Genomic DNA, 13824 nt, shown 5'->3' on the forward strand with positions numbered 1-13824 from the left:
TAATCCTTGCTGTGTCTGCTCCTTTGCCTGTGTGAGTGTGCTCTTTTCTTTGTGTGTACACACAAGAGTCAGAGAGAGCAACCGTGTGCCCCCCTGTGTGTGTGTGTTTGTGTGTGCGCAGTCGTGTGTATATGTCACACCTCCACGCAGCTCTGAGCAGTGCCATGAGGAAGTCAGACGTTACCATGGGGACATTAAAATGTGCAGGTGCTCCAGGTCATGTGGTCTAAAATAAGCCTTTTGCTGTTTGTGTGAACATTCCTATTGTGAGGTGTGGCGCACACACAATGTCCCCTGCCTCCCGGTCTCACTGCGCCCAATTTTAATTTTTATTGGAAATCAGAGGGACAGCAAAGGTGTTTGGAACCAGATAAAGGTGGAGGCATGCCCCTGGGTCAGTCGGTGTGTAAGTGTGGGGCGGTGTGTGTTACACTGCAGTGATCACCAATAAGGGCTGACCCCACGTTTGCAGTGGGTGTGTGTGAAGTCCTTATCAGAGCACCTTCCCCCATGTGAAAATCCCTCTCAGCGTCTGGTGCGTCGCTCTGTCGATGAAGAAAAAAGGTTTAGCGCTCTGTGTGAGCGTGTGCATGTGTGTGTCTCTGAGCAGTGTAAGTGTACAAGAGAGAAAGAAGAGAGAGAGACAGAGAGTGGCCGAGGATGACTGTGTGTCTTGTTTTTGTTTTGCTTTTGCAGAAAGAAGCCAGAGAGAGCAAGTGATTGTATGGACGTCATTTGTTGTGGATTTTTTGGGGTTTGAAGACCGAAGGCAAGAAGTTCAGGTGGGGGTAAAGGGAGGGATGGGAGGGGTGGTGAATGGGGTGAGGGGGGTGGGGAGATGTGAGGGAGTGACGGGGTTCTCGGTACTCACTGTAAGGGACACACTCATACTGGATCTCCAGGTACTTGTAGGTCCCTGGGCAAGGGTCCGGGAACACGTCCGACCCTGCTACCACCACACACTGAGTGCGGTTATTACACCTGCAAGAGGAGACAGATGGGGAGAGGAAGGGAGAAAACAGAGAGAAGGAAGGAAGTAAGTGATAAAAAAAAAGAACAAGTGCCATTGTATGAAAGAAACAGAGGAGTGGGTACAAAAAAAAAAACATCTCCAGGCTCTGAAAGACGAAGAGAACGGTAGGGAAGGGAGTAATTTCACACTAGACTAGATCATGTGACAGCTGCACCCAAGGGGAGGTGGGAAACAGACAGGGAGGGAGGGAGGTGGAAAAGAAGTAGGATGAAGGATAGAGAGAAGTAAGGGAGGGAGGGAAGAGGCCGGGAGAGGGCGAGTGACGTAAGAGCCTCCTCTCTTGGGGGATTGTGAGTGGGAGCAATTAGAGGTGAGAGAACAGGGAAGGACGACGGGGGGGGGGAGGCAAATATTCTACACCTCACTCACAGGGAAAACATTCATATGCACATAATACCTACATCTAAACCGCATCGCCGCATGCCTTCTCACGTTTGCACACTCTGGGAAACACACAAACACAGGCACACACACACAGAAGAAAGGACACAACCGCACACACACACTCTCTTATTCTCATCACATAATCCTCCTCTATCCAGCTTTTAGCATTTCTTCCCTGTGCTGCCTCTCCCTCTCCTCATATCTCAAATCTCTGCTGCACTCACTCTATCATCTCATCATTTCTAACAGTCTCCTTCCTTCTTTTACCTCCTCACTCTCTCCCCCTTCCTCCCTCCCTTGCTCTCTCCTCAAGCTAGCACCCTGTGCCTCCATTACGTGCGTTATGGATAGCTGAGAGAGGGCTTCCATTGATCTGAGCTCAGAGGAAGCAGATGCTGAGCACAAACATAGTGAGTGGCTGAAGGAAGCCGTACAAATACTCCTGCAACAATCCAAAACATACCCTTACTCTCGCACACACACACACACACACACACAGACGCTGCACGTACATGCAAACCGAACACACCACCGTGCACCAAGATGTTGTTGTGTTCTGCACAGAATAATGATGCAGACTTTAGTATTCCGCACAAAATGTCACACATCAGAAAGAAAAAGCAGGATATTCTGGACGAATTATGTTGTGAAAGAGTATCTCGTTTCCTCGGCCAATAACAGGCACCGGCTCTCCACAAACACACAAACACACACAAGGTCCAAACAGATCGATAGTTACCTCTGTGACATTATCTTGAAGGCGTCTGGCAGGTAGCACTGCACGTTCTCCATCTGGAAGGGGTCTGCGTCACAGATCTTGTCATCGGTGCGGCCGTAGTTGGCCGTCTCAATCATGATGACATCACTTCCAGGGCAGCGCAGCTCGATCGGGTAGCCTTCGCACGCCAGCTCTCGACGCATCAAGCCGAAGGGCATCATTGACCGGCTCAGTCCTGGAGTGGAAAGAAGGAGGGGAGGCAAAGTTATTGATAATTCAATGAACCTTAATACTTTTAGGAGGCACTTTATTACTCAACCACATTGTAAATATGATGTGTAGTATTTGACAAGAGCAGGCGGAATGCGAGTGGTTCCTATTGTCCTCATGTAAAACACAAATTAGCTGTTATCCACTCGCCTTCGCCCAGTGGTAATATTCCAGCTCTGTTGATGCACAGCCTGGCAACTCAGTTTTCACACGGGATCATCACAGATCACATATTGGCATGAAGGATTTGAGGGAGATATTGCACCACTTGTGAAACAAACTGATAGTTTCAAACAAACTCCTACACACAGCCAGGCAGCAACTTATCACCGCCATCCCCACACCAGAGAGGAACCGTCTTCCAGAGCATTTTTCAGTCTGTTTTACCTCAAAGCATCAGCACCTTAGGAGTCAGAAGGTAATATTAGAAAAGGCAAATTAAAAATAAGAGAATAAATGTCTGTGTACACCTTCACCTCAGGAGCGAACACCATTTGCACACCCACTGCTGTTAATCAGCCATCTGAGAGGCATGTCAAAGTACTGCTGTGGCCAGCAGCAGGGCTCTTTGTGGAGAAGGGTCAGCAGAGACAGCAGGGTACTCAGGGTTAATCGCTGAGCCAGGCTGAGAGGCATGAAAGAGGGCTAAGAAGAGGCGCTGAGAGAGACACTCGCCGTCTCTCCAGCTCTCTCCATATCTGCATACATTTCTAACTGTCTCTACAGTTGGCGTCAGACACACACGCACACACAGAAATAACAAAATGGCTGCCAAATTCCTTCACAGCCCAGGTAGAGGCAGAGACAGAATAGCAGTGGAGAGTGAGTGATCTGGCAGAGAAGCTGAATGTGGATTTGAAGGACAACCAGTGTCTCTCTGAGCCGAGGCGCCTGCCAGCAACTGTGAGAGCTGCTGTCCATGGTCCTGAACTGACAAAACTTCTTTTGGGCAAAAAAAAACCTTGAAGTGTTGGAGACTGGCAGGTGTGGAACTGTCCACTGTCCTGAAGAAGCACTTTTCCTCTGCATTTTCATTGAAGAGGACATGGCATATATTAGGCTGATAATAGGCACCCTGTCAGATCTAATCAGAACAGTGCTACTTCTCCTCAAGCAGGCTGGAATTTGGAAGATCTTTCTTTATAAACCTAGGCTCCCACTACAGAGAATTTGCCCCCTGCGCCAGACGGCTTCAGCAGCAGACAAGGGCACTGAGTCAGTCCCTCTTCCCCACCGCTGAAACCCACAGAGCAGGGCTGTTTTCCCTTCCTGACTCTGAGCTAGCGCTGCTTAGGTTTCAGCTGCTGTCCATTCAGGAGGAGTGCCCATCTGGGTCAATGTCAATGTCAGTCATCCCAGACATGCTCTGCAGCGATGCGCTACATGATTCACTGCCATCGGACTAGCTCATATTTCTAAATGCCACCCATTTATGAGGCGGGGACTTGAGTTCAGTTGTGTAACTAACGCCATTAAGGCTGAATGACCAGCGCGGACAGACTTCAAATCTTTTATGCCTCGCCAGCATGCAGTGGCAGTGCCAAATCACAAAGGCCTCGATGCAAAAGCGCATACTAATTAAAGCACACAGAGATGCAAACAGCAGGCGAGGCAAGACAAACAAGTCCCCGCACTAATGCAAAAAAAAATCCACACGAGCAAATTAGCACATACGCGGAAGTCCTGGGCAGACGAGTGTGCACATTCACAGTCAAGCACACACTCCCTTGCATGTGTGTATTCACACAGAGCACTGGTGTCACAGTGGGATTACAATACGTAGTGTCAGTGTGTGGGCTTGTTCTCTTAACTACCCTACGGTGTAAGTACACAGCGGCGTACAGCTGGCCAGCGATTAGAGCCACACAGTGAGCCAAGAGGAGAGTGAAACTGAAGGGGGCCACCAGGAGCGATCGCACTCTTTCTCACACTGTGGACCAGCACAACAGGAACATTAGCCCACATCAGAGGGGGCGGATCACACGTTTGTCTTTACACTTCTAACACACATTAGATAGTTAACGTTTCCGGCTATTCAGATCCATTTGAGCACTAATGCAAATAGTGATAATGGAGAAGTTCAGCTTTTGGGTGAAACAGCCCAAAGAGCAGCTGATTACATTTTTGGGGCTGTGGGTTAAATTAAGACGAGGTTGTTTTGGCAGCAGTGAATAAATACTGATGATTTCTGCTTTATTTTGATCAATAATGGACCTTTTATTGCTTTTACTTAGGTTTGTGTGGATAATTTCAGTTTGTTGCCTCTGCTAATGTTTGGTATATCATCATTACTTTAGTCCAAGTGAGCAAATGTTCATCAAAACAGAGGAGCTCTGGAGGAAAGGGCTAAATCCAACTATAATGTGTGTATTGAATCTCCATGATGTAAACCTGGTAAGTCCAAATTTACACTGAATGTGATCAAAAGCACAAATCCATTATTGTCTTTCAGATGTTTCTTTTTCTGGCCCGGCTGTTACGGTATATTTTTAGCCATTATTGAGCCAGTGCACTTCATTGGTGGCAGCAACCATGATAACTTGTCTATTTCTGGCACCACTGCAAATCTCTGCTTCCGCCATATTGTAGCATATTGCACGCCCACACTCGCAGTGTATGGCAAGTTCCAGGTAAAAGGTGGAATTCACTCTGAGTTCAGCAGGATGCAACTTACATACCGATTTACACTGTGTTTTTCTTTTGAATGGCGCATTCACAAACCAGCGTGGAACTTAACTTCAGGGATTCAGTGTCTATGTGTGTGTGAAGGAGTGTGTGTCTGTGTCTGTTTGTTTGTGTGTGTGCATGGTTGTGTGTCAGCCAGATGGCCTGAGGCCTAGCTGGAGCTGTGGCTAGCTCTGAGCTGAGATGAGATGAGCAGAGGATAAGCTTGGACTGACCATGGGCTATGATTGTCCTTCACTCTGCAGGAATCCATTAAGGTTTCAGGGTCTCTTTAGCCAACAAATACACTTGCAGGCGTGCACACACACACACACACACACACACACACACACACACACACACACACACACACACACACACACACACACACACACACACACACACACACACACACACACACACACACACACACACACACACACACACACACACACACACACACTCGGGCTATTTGCCGTGCCTGTCAGACTCGTAATAGCTGGATGAAAAAGTGTATTTCTCAGCAGTAGCCATATGTATAGGTGCACTGATCCCTCACGGTGAAACTATGACTCATCGCCTGTGGTTTCTAAAACTGTGTTAATATCTGTCAGCCACAAGAAATGGTTACCAATTGTCCCACATACCGATAATGATATAAGCCAATACAATAATTACACAAAGTGATTTGCATGGATGTGGTGCTGTGCACGAGACAGCAATCTCTCTCTCTCTCCCACAGACACAGACAAAGACACACACACAGCAGACAGACAAACCCACACCAGACCAGGGTATGGTGTCACTCCGGGGCAGCTGGTCAGAGGGTCTGAAGCAGTTGGCTTCATAATAGAAACTCCATACAAATTAAGAGCAAGAGAGAGGACTGATTGGATTTGACTCATTATTCTCACACAGTAATTAAAGCCTGAGGGTGGATAGCTGCTTGGACCGTCTGACAAGAGCATAATTTTGTAAGAGCCATGCAAGTCTTTGCACACACTCGTTCTTTCTCTAGTATTATTAATGTCTCTACATCTATTCTCTCTGTCGCGCCCACACACATGTACACAGATCTGTTTGCCACGATCCAGTGTTGTTTGGGGTTGAGGAAACACGACCTGCATCCAAAGGTCGTGACCAACACTTTAACGAAACATTAACAGAAAACCTTTTTTTTCTCGTACCAAAGTGCAGATGAAAAGTTCACTGCACGTATAGACAAAGATTTCTCTCTTCAATGAAACGTTACCATACAACGTTCCATCATCGGAAATGTGCTTTCAAACATAAAAGCTCCATTTCAACGTTTCAGACGATTTGACCTTGGCTGATGCTCTACAGTGTGTTTTCTCAGAAATAATTGAGTGAGAAGGTTCGGCCTTGCAGGGAGCCAGAGACTGTGACACTGACTTTGCAGCTCAGTCACAATAGGAGATTATACTTTTGGAGCGCTGTGGCCCCAAGGCTGACTTGTTAGCTGGCTGACTTCTTTCGGGGGCACAAATGTGATCAGCCCCTCTTAGCCCCTCTGTCTGTTCCAGCAGTCATCTCCTAATGCTATTAGCATAGCACCAAAGCACAGAGAACATTTTCATCGAGAATTGGTAGTTGAGAAACTGCGAACGCTGCTGATGAGGCAGGATTCTTGTTATACTATTGTCCTTAAAATGAACTTTAAATGGCACTAAGGCAAATAGAGAAGTATCCTCTTTTAACCCAGAGATAGCAGCGGAATATCAAGAGCATCCCGCATACATCTGCATACAATATGCCCTCAAATTCAGCTATGAGAGCTGACACTCATGAGTTTCAGGTTACGTCCTTAGAAAAGCTGGAAAAGGAGAACAAGTCATTTTACGGTCATTGGACAGAACGGAGAGGTCTCGGTGATGGGAATCCCGCTCTCGCACAGAATCATCCACAACCAATTTCTCCAGTACTTTATCAGCTTAGTGCTGTAACTTAGCGAGTCACTTAGCACTCTGAGTTAGCGTAATGACTCGCTGGAGCATGGCCTGTCACGACAGACAAGCAGAGGCGATGTGGCCAGAGCTGTCACATCCAGGCAGCCTTCAAGCTGAGGAGTTGTGACAAAGTGACATCCTGAGACAAACCTAAAGGCCTAACATGAGGGTGCGAGGGATGGGGCTGTGTGAGCCTGTGGGACTGTGTGTGTTTGTGTGTGTGTGGGCTTGTTTGACTATTTTGGTTGAGTCTGAGAAGCAGGAGCCGACTGTACATTTGGAGTCTAAAGATTGTTTTAGTTTGAAAACTGAGCTTTTGCATACACAAATGGTAGGAAAGGGAAAAGGGTAGAGAACAGAAAGAAGGAAAGGGGCTTAAGGGTTTAAGGGTTTCAGTGATTAAGTCGTTAAGGAATGCACTATGTTTCTGACGGGTCCCCAAAAAGATAGGTGAGTAGGAGTGGGAAATGCTGGCCTCAAAGCTAGAATGCTATCTCATCTCCTCTGACTCCTCAGCCTGTCAGAGGAAGGAGACAGAGGAGACGAGATGAGGAGCGACTGTATGGGAAGTCACCAGCTCTGCTATATGGTCGGCACACAAAGCAGCGCCGAAATGACACACATCCGCTGCGATGGAGCTGAGTGAAGCTCACACACAGGGATGGAGAAATCGAAGGAGACCGGGTAAAAATAGAAAGAAAGAAACAATCAAACTAGATGCTGGCAGAAGAGGAACACGACGACCATTCTTTGTGGATGCACAAGGTCACCGACATAAAGGGAGCAAGGCAGACGGATTTGTGGGAGAGGACCTCCTATTGTTGTGATGTGGCTCAACAGACATCCTCTCTCCTCAGCGGCCAAGTCCTCTAACTGAACTGAATTACAGCACAGCCCATAACATTACATCATTCAGAAGAGAATTAAAAGTGCCCCCACTGGAAGCGGGATACACACACACACACACCCTCACGCAACACATACTCACGCGTTTGCAATGACGCACATACCAAAATTCTTGCAGGCGTTCACAAGCGAGCCCTAACCCTCTTCCATTCTCAACCTTGAGAACTCAGTGTGTGTGTTGACAAAGTCTGTTGTATGGTGGTGGTAGGGGAGACTAGCAGGCATAGCAGATAAAGACAGGCGGATGAAAAGCCACTGAGTAGCTGAGCAACACACACATACACAAACTTGAGGCGGGAGGCGAGCCCAGACGTGCTCATACTGTCAAACCACTTCACTGCTGGCCGTGGCGCCTAATTATGCAATAAAAGTGCCTCGATGCAACGAGGGTGGGGGCACAGCAGAGCCCAAAACTCAACCTGCCTAAAAAGCAGAAGATTCACCCAGTGTAAAATATCCTCGGTCTCCCCAGGGAGGGGAGCTGTGCTACAGGCCCAACACAGCTCGGTTCCTGTTCTGTTCTCCGTTTCCAGCACGCATCACACGAGGGAGGCCGGCAGACAGTGAGTCAGACCTAGATTCATACAAACACTGTGGTAGAGTAAAACTGCAGGTGCTGCAGGGAAAGAGCCACGGGGATGAGGAGGAGAACGCAGCGCAGGCAGAGAAACAGAGACAGGAAAGTGAGAACGATGGCGAGAGACTGGAGAGAAGAAAGTGATAAGAAAAAGGAGGGAGAGTGAGAGATAAAGTGGGGTGGTGGGGCTGGGTGAGTACCATGTAAGGCGTGATGTCAGAAAGGCGCGTATGTGTGTGTGTTTGTTTGCGTGCATGTGTGTATTTGTGTGTGTACGTCTGCAAGTCACACCCAGAGACGTGTTAGGGAAGATGAGTGTCAAAGCCCAGCCTTGCTGCAGCATTAGACACTTAATTAACCTCCTTATACGCTGAGCCAAAGGTTTGGACGGGTGGACGGTGCGTCTGTGTGTATTTACTGTGCATGTTTATGAGCTGATCAATACGTTTGCAAGTATATGTACTGCATGATGCTCCTGTACCTTCGCATTAAATCTATAAAAATGGATTTGGTTGTAAAATGCTGATGAATCCCTCTTCCGCGTGCACGCCATCTTGTTTACTTGCAGCACAACGAACACTGTATGTTTCTGCCACTCTTTGTGTTTTCTTCTTTCTCACCTCCGCACCATCCCTCGATCCCACATCCAATTTCATCTGCCCAGAAACCCTTTCATTTACCCTCCCTACTCTTCCTCATCGCCCTCCCCTCATCCCCTCCTTGTCTTCATTCCCCTCCTCTCGTCCTGACCCCTCACCTCCAGTTTCCCCCTCTTCTCTTTTTCGTTTCTCCTTCTTTACTATGGCTCACGGTTTTAGCAGCTTCTCCACTCATCCATCTCTCTCTTTGCACCCACCCACCCCCCCACCCCCACTCTACTCTCTCTCTGCCCTTGGCTGCCGGCCGTAAGCTTCTGCTGGTAATTATCAATCTGCAGTCCACAAAATACACAAGGAAGCAAATGCCCACATGATGTGCTGGATGCATACGAATACAAATACAAACATGCACACACACACACACACACACACACACACACACACACACACACACACACACACACACACACACACACACACACACACACACACACACACACACACACACACACACACACACACACACACACACACACACACACACACACACAGTCCTTCACGGCTAAAGAGCCTCAAAGTTACGCAGCTACGCCCTGAGAGAAAAGGGGCAGCTATCACACAACTGCACAAACAGGAACACAGTCCCCAATCCTTTACGTAGGGGCATGTTTGCAGTACACAAATCAATGTACACACGCTAACGCACTGTCGCATACAACTACAAGCAAACACAAACAAAATGGTGACACACACACACAAACACTGTGAACAAATGAATAAACAAAAAACGCACAGGGCTTGTATACACGCACAGACACGTGCCTCATCTTCAAAGAGGGGTTTGAAAGAACACACCGCCACTCCGCCCTGGCCTATCCCTCCAACTCCCGCCCACCCCCGACTCCCAATATATGTTCAAAGGCCATCCATTAACCTTTCACTCACACAGTCCTCTCTGTGATCTACTGCTCTCAGCCAAGGGCTTTGAAGACACAGCATCCCCCCAGCACCAGGGACCGAACGAGGATGGCAACAAACAGGAGAAAAACAGAAAGTGGCCAAAGAAGGGAAAGGAAGGAAGGAAGCGACAACGACAAGAGATAAGCACTGTTAAGAGAAGAGAGCAGGCAAGGGGCAAGGGAAGGGAAACAAAGCAGGGGCAGGGAGGAAGGTTAAGGGGGAAGACGAAGAAGGTGGAAAACATGGCGGGGATGGTGGCAGCAAGGACAACGCAGCAGAAAGAGGGGGTCAATAGAAAGTGGGGCTTTGTGTCCACATCACGACACAGAGTAATAGCTGAGTTGTCAGTGGAGAGAAAGCCGAGAGATTGGATGAAAATCGAAGGTGTGTGAGAGCAGTGAGGCGCAGGTTGCTGCTACAAAGATAGGGATGCTACAAAGGCTTGAAAATGCACAAGAGGGAGAGAGACACATGGGATTAAGGGGTTTACAGGGGTTCTTTATTGCAAAATCCAGATGATATGCAGCAATATTCACAAGCCACTGGATTAGCAATTAGTGTCAGCGAAGGCTGTAGATTTCATCTTGGCAGAGAAAAACACAGTAAAACATATTCAAAGGTCATTTTTAGACTAAATGTTTACTTGTCGATTAAAGCACGTGCACAACCAGATGGTTCTGATGGTTTTGGTCTATTGTTTGTTTATTTGTCTGTATATTTCAAAATTCATACATTAAAGTTAAACACAAGATATCTTTCTCTCTGCTATACTTGTGGCAACACATCTGCTGCAAGTGTCAACTTTACAAAACACATATTAAGCAATATAATATGCTGTTCAGTGAATTATTCCACTTTGAGAAGCCAAGTGTTCATAGCAAGGTTAGCAGCCCTACTGCTTTATTGCCTCCTCTCGAAATATTATTGCTACAAGCCTGTCAGAGAATCAATTCTTATGAATTAGTGAGTAGGTCGCAGTTTTGAAATGATCATTTTAATATTACAGTATTGAGGGACTCTACAAAATTCAATATTGGATGTGGTTTCAGGTCAAGTATTTTTCAGATCTTCACTCAGAATTTCAAATTGAGGGTTGAGCAACACTTAGACCCGAAATAACTGTCAGCTCCGTCATAAAAAAGCACCTGGCTCGTAAAGGCCTGGTGAAGTCTTCATGTCGCCTGCCGTGAAAAATAACTACCCAGCGCTGCATTTTAGAAACCAGGATACTGCGTTGAGATCAGTCCCCATTCAGACATTCTGTCACCATCCAAGGACAGTCAAGAGACTAGAGCACTTTGTGGAGAAGATGTGTAAAAACAGCTAGTCCACCATCCTTAAATAATAGCTTGGGGAGAAAGCACAGAAGAAAAAAAGCCAGGGAGAGGAGGGAAGACGGATAAAAATGTCTGCGTGTGCACTAAAGGACCAGGGGCCTTTCCACGCGACTGATCTGAGAGCAAAGGCTTAAATCCGGGGAAGATGTGAACAGATTCCACCAGTCAGTCGGCACTGGCATCCTGATATGATTGTCACACATGCACGTAAACAAATGCCCACACGTCCCCCATCTGGACACGAGAACACATATCAACAGAAAGAGCCAATCAGATGCACTCATGGACACAGTGCACACCCACACATACATAACACTTTTACGTGCACACACACACACCACACGTATTACAGACCAAAAGAACCCACAAATAGCCTTATTATGGTCTGAGCTGCCACTGCTGGTGCACATAAATACAGCCACACATACAGGACGCACACATGCAGATGCTTGTGCGCCGTGCTAAATAAAAGCTCTGTGTCAGGACATCATCATGTACGGCGCAGCTGCCTGCAATGCCTGCCACATTAAGCAGGCCTAATGGGCTTTCAGAGCAACATCACTGCGTTTGGGTTGTACATTCTCGAGCGTTCTGTGGAATCAGCGGGACGTTCTGTTTGTCAGGGTGTGCGTGTCAGTCTGTCAGGCAGCCTGCCGGGACGGGCAAGTGGAGGACTTGTGTATATACTGCTGTGAATATGACATTATTTGCCCAGGTTTGTAAGAGTTCGCATTCGTGAATGAAATTATTGCGTTTGTTTCCGGCCGCCACAGCATTTAGAAGAGAAAAAGGCAAAGTGAGCAGTGATTTAAAAAGGATGAATGTTCACTGTGGGACACGGACAGAATGGAGCAGGTAAGGAGTATGTGTACAAAGCTCATGCTGGTTCGGAACATTTGCATTTAAGAGCTGCTTCCAGAGGAGAATAAATGTGCGAGTGTTCAGGCTAAATATTAGAGTGTGCAGCCAGGAGTAAAGCGAGGTTAAAGCACAGCAGATTAGTGGGGACACCGAGGAAGCGCAGGGGTACACATTAGACTGTGAAGCCATGTGTGATGATCCTGCAGGTTTCCAAATGAGCTCTGATTAGCCCGAGAGTGATTTCAGCAGCTCTCGTCACTTCAAAACTCTGCCCCCATCCTAAAATTCTACTTCCTCCTTTTTTATTCCCTGCTTCTCCAGTCACACTACATTAGAGAGGAAACATCTCAGCCAAAATTCGACTGTGAGAAATTATAAGCAGCTAAAAAATGGTGTGGGGGTGTTTGAGAGCACGTGTCAATGTGCACGTCTGTGGACCTGGTTTCATTATACAAAAAGATTTCAGTAATTGAATTAAACCAAATGTTGTACATGTGCGAATACAGATAACAGTCAATTGATTATTAATGCCTCATTAATACTCCCGCGGTGTCAGGTCACATGGATAGACTCATTTTCAAAACACACACACACACACGCTCACACACACGCTCACACACACAAACACAAAGCAACACAGTGCCAGAGGCCAAAGGTGTCTGATGGAACAGAACGTGCGCTGCACAAAACCAGTGTTACGAAAGCAGCCAAAATAGAGATGAAAAAAAGAAAAACAGCACCTACTCAAATTAAAACCGCATCTGGTCAATCAGAGCTTACATGGAGGGACTGATACAACCAATGCTGACGAATGTACACACACAAACACACACACAATTTAATTATACCCTCCCTCCTTCAGTTTCTTCAACTCTTCCTGCTTCGTCACTAGCTCCTCCCTGTGGCAACACTGCCTCTTCCTCTCTAATGCCCCCCTCCTCCCTCCTCCTCCTCCTCCTCCTCCTCATCATCATCCTAGCTGTCCATCACCCAGCGGCCGGTTGGCACAGAGCTGACTGAGAGCATACAACAGATGGTGCGATGCTGTCTGTGTGGCAGGCCACAAGCAACAGCCAACGGTCCCTCCTTTCCCTCCTCGGCCCTTTGACTCCCGATGCAATCCCTGCTCCCTCCCTGCTACACATCCTCCGATGTGCGCACACACGGGCGCTGAGTCATGTTTTTAGATGGTAGATGGGGTTTACTTGGGAGGATATACCACCCAGAAAAAAATGTGTAATTTAAAACAAATTTCCTGCATTTCCATACCAACTAACTTTCTTTGAGCAAGAAAACACATGCACCAGTCAAGATTAGTGCATGTAAACAAAGAACAGTACATAATTGGTTGAATCAGGACAAGGACCCATTTAGACGTGATGCAAGTGAGCTTCTCCCTTTAGAGTCAGATGAGACCTGTATTTGTTTTATACGATGTCATCACTTTCAAGACATGTGACACCCTGATTCACTGAAATACTTGCAGGAAAGGGATATTTCATTCAGATGATGGCTCAAGATCTACACAGGAGGAGTGATATTAAAGCA

At 47.1% G+C, this 13824-nt stretch overlaps 1 protein-coding gene across 2 annotated transcripts in view; it reads right to left on the minus strand.

Annotated features, from left to right (window-relative positions):
• Positions 1-13824, minus strand: part of adgrl1a (adhesion G protein-coupled receptor L1a) — a 91446-nt gene that overhangs the window by 35854 nt on the left and 41768 nt on the right. For both annotated transcript variants that reach the window (XM_035180668.2, XM_047343776.1), the window contains exons 3-4: positions 2157-2370; positions 872-981 (exon numbers count right to left, since the gene is read on the minus strand). In XM_035180668.2, coding sequence (XP_035036559.2) covers positions 872-981; positions 2157-2370 — 324 coding nt within the window. The remainder of the gene's footprint in view (positions 1-871; positions 982-2156; positions 2371-13824) is intronic.

The sequence above is a fragment of the Hippoglossus stenolepis genome, chromosome 16, assembly GCF_022539355.2.
Source record: "Hippoglossus stenolepis isolate QCI-W04-F060 chromosome 16, HSTE1.2, whole genome shotgun sequence".
NCBI lineage: Eukaryota > Metazoa > Chordata > Actinopteri > Pleuronectiformes > Pleuronectidae > Hippoglossus > Hippoglossus stenolepis.